The sequence below is a fragment of the Lactuca virosa genome, chromosome 1 (genome assembly GCF_052849685.1).
Source record: "Lactuca virosa cultivar CGN04683 chromosome 1, Lactuca_virosa_CGN04683_v6, whole genome shotgun sequence".
Lineage (NCBI taxonomy): Eukaryota > Viridiplantae > Streptophyta > Magnoliopsida > Asterales > Asteraceae > Lactuca > Lactuca virosa.
In genome coordinates this window covers 220,115,231-220,120,973 of record NC_136426.1, presented here as the reverse complement: position 1 = coordinate 220,120,973, position 5,743 = coordinate 220,115,231, and the positions used below count along the sequence as shown (strand labels likewise).

The 5,743-nt window shown below is 37.4% G+C and overlaps 1 protein-coding gene across 1 annotated transcript; it reads left to right on the top strand.

Annotated features, from left to right (window-relative positions):
- Window positions 1-918: 918 nt before the first annotated feature.
- Window positions 919-4,555, top strand: LOC145164882 (ZIP metal ion transporter family). Its single transcript, XM_079083541.1, has 6 exons — window positions 919-1,063; window positions 1,710-2,471; window positions 2,562-2,846; window positions 2,943-3,071; window positions 3,194-3,291; window positions 3,411-4,555. Exons 2-6 carry the CDS (start codon window positions 1,983-1,985, stop codon window positions 4,231-4,233), a joined length of 1,824 nt encoding a protein of 607 aa, XP_078939667.1. The 5' UTR covers window positions 919-1,063; window positions 1,710-1,982; the 3' UTR covers window positions 4,234-4,555.
- Window positions 4,556-5,743: the final 1,188 nt, after the last annotated feature.

Below are 5,743 nucleotides of genomic sequence, written 5' to 3'. Positions count from 1 at the left end.
ATACTATCCTTGATTTATTGACATACACCAGGAGACTAGTAAAGGTTGATGTAACATCAATAGACCATGAGTTAACGACAATGCATGCGATTAGGTCAAAGGTTAATTCAAAAGGCATATGGTTCTACATCTCGAGCTTAACCATTGGGAGAAATTGGTGTTTGAAGTAATGTTTGAACATCGAATTTTATAATAACAATCATAGTTTGGCGAGATTCATTAGTAGTCTCCACATGTTATCATGATGAAACCAAAAATATTTTGAGGGTTTTTGAAATTGCGTTATAAGCTTGTTAAGTACCAAACATAGTTTAAGAAATATTTAAATTAGCTTATATTGTACCAAAAAGTAATAATTTTATAAGTTGTTTATTAACAAGTTATTTTTTTCATTCCGAACAATCAAAATGGTTATTAAGGACACCTTAACACAAAAAACCATAATAACAAACTATATTTTGTGTAATCAAAACATTCAAATTAACTTATCAAGTGAAGCTAATTTAGATAAACAATCCCAAACATCCTTTAAAAACCGTACTTTCATTTGTTGTGTATCGTTGCTTGCATTGCAAGTTTGCGTACAAGGATATTGTAATTAATAAATCTTTGTTATTGTAAAGGACTTCTAGGACAAAATGAGTTTGAAGTTTATATAAGTTGGGTTTTGGGTTTGATTTTTCTAAATATTATAGCTTGCTTTCAATCATGATTAGAATTATATTTGTTGATTTGTTATGATATTGTCTAGGTTTTCATTTTTTAAGTTTTGTGAATTTTATTTTTGAATTAACGCGTGAAGGTATAAAAAGTAACTTACCCTATAGAAAAATCGAGACGCGGATGTAACTAATAAAATAGTATAGGGACTGAAAGTGAAAATAGATAAGAAAACAGGGGGTTCAACCGCGGAATTCGTCGTCACAACCGCGGTTTTTGTCTCTCATGGCAGAATCTGCCATTCCGTCATCCGTGGGTAATTAAAGTCGTCTCTCTATCTACGCATTCGGGATTTTTGAAGCCGTAATAACTGTCCATGACGGCTGATTTCTTCGATTAGCAGGTTCGATCCTTGATTTTTTATACTCTCAGGTTTACGTTTTTGGGTCTTAGGGTTTTTTTTTTCTTCAGATCATTCTTCTCATAGATCAATTGAATTTTTTATAGTAAATATTTTTGGAGTCCGAAATTGAATACGTTTCGATAATGGATGCTTCATTGCTGTGCTTCTTGGCTGTAAAGCTTGGAGATTCGAGTTACAATTTTGATCCCCCCTTTTTTTGTTTTAAACTGGGTGATCAATTTGGGTTGTAATCTGTGATACAATAAAGGTTAAGAAATTAAGAAATATTTAATTATGTCTACTAGAATCAGTGAGAGAATAAAATTTCAATTCAAACGAAGACAATGCTCTTGATCCGTTGATCCAACTAAAATTTTGTAGAATTCTGCTTGAGAATTGCTTTTATGATTTAGTACAGAATTCAAGGTAACAGTCTTAGCTGCTCAGATGATATGAATTCTGAAATTGCGTAGTACTTCGTCATGAATTAGCTAGGTTAAATTCAGAATTCCAAAATATATTCATCCCATGACTTCTGAAATTGATGATGCTCAATGTTTTTAGTTTCCGTTTTGAGATGACCCACATAAGGTGCAGATTTATAATAATATTCCCAATTTTATCGTCTTTTTTCTTGAAATTTCAGGTGAGACACTAACAAGCTCAAGTGTCCAAGAAGGCTGATGCAGATTCATGTTTATAATCAAAAAACCTGAAGTCTGCTTTAGCTGAACTTGCTTGATGTGGTTTTAACTGAAGGATTGATTCACTATATTCCATTAACAAACAGTTCTCAAAGTCATTTCTCCCAGTGATTAGGGTAAAATTGGTATAGAAGTGTTGATAAGAAGTGCACCATGGAGATTTTATGTTGAAATCAAGATAGATTAGGTTGTGTATAGGAATTAGGAGCAACACAATGGGTTCAATACATAAACAAATCTTCATATTCTTTCTCTTTTCACTAGTTCTATATACTACTTCTGCTACATCAGATTCAGAAAACAAGACTACTACAGAGAGGCTAATAACTGCTCCATTGAAGGACACAATAGGAAGTGTTATAGATGGAAACAACTTAGGTGAAGTCTTTAACACCATTAACGATGAAGTTGATGGAAAAAAGAGTGGAAACTCAAACTCAAACTCAAACTCAAACAACAGGGTTTCAGTGACTACTGTTGCTTTGTTTACATTAGCCATGGCTGCTGCTACTGGTTTGGGTGCTTTGCCATTTTTCTTTGTTGAACTTGATGCTCAATGGGCAGGAATATGTAATGGAATGGCTGCAGGAGTTATGTTAGCAGCAAGTTTTGATTTGATACAAGAAGGAAGAGATCATGGTAGTGGTAGTTGGGTTGTCATGGGTATTTTGACAGGTGGCATCTTTATCTGGCTATGTAAGCAGGTATTATTTATATTTACTGAATCTATAACCTCATTTAAAACTTATCTTTTGTGGGTAGTATTACATTTTTATATTTTTTTACTTTTATAGTTTCTTGAGCATTATGGTGAAGTGAGTATGTTGGACATAAAAGGAGCAGATGCAAATAAGGTTATTCTTGTAATTGGGATCATGACTCTTCATTCTTTTGGGGAAGGTTCTGGAGTTGGAGTATCTTTTGCTGGATCAAAAGGTCTTTCTCAGGGTCTTTTGGTAACTTTGGCTATTGCTGTTCATAATATTCCAGAAGGGTTAGCTGTTAGTATGGTTCTTGCATCAAGAGGAGTCTCTCCACAAAATGCTATGTTATGGAGTGTAATTACATCTTTGCCCCAGGTATAATACTAATAGTAATACCCGTTTGTTTAAATAATTGAAAGCTTTGATCTTTGATATTTTATGTTGACTATATATATTTTTTTATTTCTACAGCCTATTGTAGCAGTACCTTCGTTTATATGTGCTGATGCCTTCAATAAAATGTTGCCATTTTGTACGGGGTTTGCAGCAGGGTGTATGATCTGGATGGTTGTTGCTGAGGTTCTTCCAGATGCATTTAAGGTAAACGGAAGAATGGAATTGGATCCCTTCCACCCTACCATGGAATGGAATCTCAAATTCCAATTCCACAAGATTCTTAATGAAAAATATTTCAACGGTTTCTTTCTGTCCAACTTTTATAGGAAGCATCTCCATCTCATGTCGCATCAGCAGCCACTCTTTCAGTTGCCTCCATGGAAGCTCTTGGAGCCATGTTCCAAAATTTCGGCCTCAATTACAAGTAAGTTACTTTTCCTGAATTATTTTGAGCTCAATTTAAAAAAAAAAAAAAAAACTATGTTGTTATTTTATTTCTTCAATTTATTTATTTATTTTTTAACAAAATTTTCTTAAATGTAGTTCAGAAGGCGCATCCGGCTTCCTTGTCTCCTTACTTTTTGGTCTGGGCCCATTACTAGGCGGCAACATCTTGGTGGCCTTCGCCCTCGCCTTCCACCTCCACCACACCCTCCTCACCGGAATATCCTCCGGCATCGCCTTCCTCCTTGCCACCTGGCGGCCCCTCCAACTCCTCTTCACCTCCAAACTCAACTTCTTCACCCTCGCTTTCCTCCTAACCACCGGCGCCACCTTCACACACATCACCACCACCGCCACCACCAAACTCGCCGCCCGTAAAAAAACCTCCGCCAACACCTTACCGGATTCCCGTTATTCCACCACCTTCACCATCTCCCCAACCACCCTCCAATCAATCCTCTCATGTCTAACCATCGCCCTCCACGCCCTAGCGGAAGGGCTCGTGTTAGGTGTGGCGGCACCGAAAGCGTACGGGTTCGGCCGCCACATGCTCCTCCCCGTTTGCCTCCACGGGTTGACCCGCGGGGCGGCGGTTGCGAGTTGTATATTTGGAGCGACCGATAGTTGGTACGGGGCGTTGGCGGGGTCCGGGTTGATTGGAATTGTGGGCCCGGTTTCGGCGATTGGTGCGATACTTGTGGGGATTGATTATAGCGGTTTGGACCATTTGATGGTGTTTGCGTGTGGCGGTTTGATACCGTGTTTTTTGAGTATGTTTAAAAGGGCGGTGAGGTTGGATCGCCGGAAAAGTATGGCGGGTGTGGTGGCCGGTGTCGGTTTTGCCACCGTTTGTCTTATGTCCACCAAGTTGGTTTGTTTGCATACACCGTATTGTAATTCGGCGCCTGAGGCCGTCAGATAATTGTTTGAATTGTTTGTTCTATCTGGTTAGATGACTGGAACACAACTGTGTTCCAATCATCTGATATCAGATGACCGGAATGCTCTGGTCATCTGATAATGGTAGATTATGCTTTTTGAGCACATCATAGAAAAAGGTTTTTTTTTTGGGAGCACGGGGAATAGGATATTATTATTTGCTTGTAATGGCATATGGCTCTTTAAAATCTAATGGTGGCTCACTAATTCGTAATATTTTTAATGGTCAAGTGTTGGGGTTGTAACATACGACGAATTTTACTAAACTTTATAGAGAAACAGATATTTTAATCTTTTTTTTTTTTTATTGTTGGTGGTTCGTTGCATTTTCAATGATCTTGATTTATTTTATCTTGGTATATAAAAATCTCTTATCAGCATATTTTTTTTGAACCGCTGAATTTTATTAAAGAAGACAAGCAAGGAGATAGAAAGCAAAACAATTACAATGAGATATTATGGATTAAGTTTTGTAACCATAAGTCCAAGTAATGCTAACTCTATTGATTTTATTCATGAACCAATCAAAAGAGGTAATTACTATCTTTTCAAACATATACTACTTCTCGAGATGGTAGACGATTGAATAACCACATTGCTTTTTATATATCCAAAGCAGCCAAATTGTAGTCAGAAGGATCACCTTGAGAGGAAGAGAAAGGACAACCAAATTTGCAACCCACAACCAAATCCGAACAACCACCTCATAAAACAAGAACACATTTCTTATGCCTTTCGAATGCAAATCAAAGGACGTCATAAAACCGAAGGAACATCAATACCTATTGAACTAAGAACAACTAATCAAGAATGGGAACATATTTTCTCATTACCAAGACTAATCTGTTACAAAGAGTATTTATACTACCTATACATACCATGCTAACATACGCATAACAAACACAACTAAGCTAACTTGCACCACCAACCTAACTACCATATTTTCTCACTCGTGCTGGTGCCAAAAAACACGTTTAGTCTTTATTTTGAAAAATTAACTCGGACCGTCCCTCGTTTGATTTAATATTTCATGCTTCATCCCTGGAAGACAATTTTGTTGTGAATTTAGTCCACGCCAAAACCGAAATGACCATAATACCCTTATCTTTTTATTTTTCAATTAAATTGATATTATTATTATTATTATTATTTGCAATTTAAAAAAAGTTAGGGACCATTATACCATCCCTTCCCCTTCACTTTCCCCACCCTTTGCTTTTTTTACTGATCGGAAACACATATAAAAACACACTCGATGAGAGGAAAAAATGAGACCCAACTCGCCGACGAGTCACCGGCAAGTCACGACGACCACCATCACCGCCTTCATCCTCCGGCGGACCTTCACTCTACATCTATCACTTTGTCCAGCCAACTCCTTCACTTCCATCGACGCCTGAAGCCATCGCCTCACCTTAGAAGGTTAACCTCGCAGAGCCATCATCGCCATCATAGATCTGAGCCAAAACCCTAAGGCTACCATCGTCATTGTA

Coding starts and splice junctions, on each gene's coding strand:
- LOC145164882 (XM_079083541.1), top strand. CDS start 1,983: ATGGGTTCAATACATAAACAAATCTTCATATTCTTTCTCTTTTCACTA. Junction 2,847..2,942: donor TAATTACATCTTTGCCCCAG/GTATAATACTAA, acceptor TTATTTCTACAG/CCTATTGTAGCAGTACCTTC. Junction 3,292..3,410: donor AATTTCGGCCTCAATTACAA/GTAAGTTACTTT, acceptor TCTTAAATGTAG/TTCAGAAGGCGCATCCGGCT.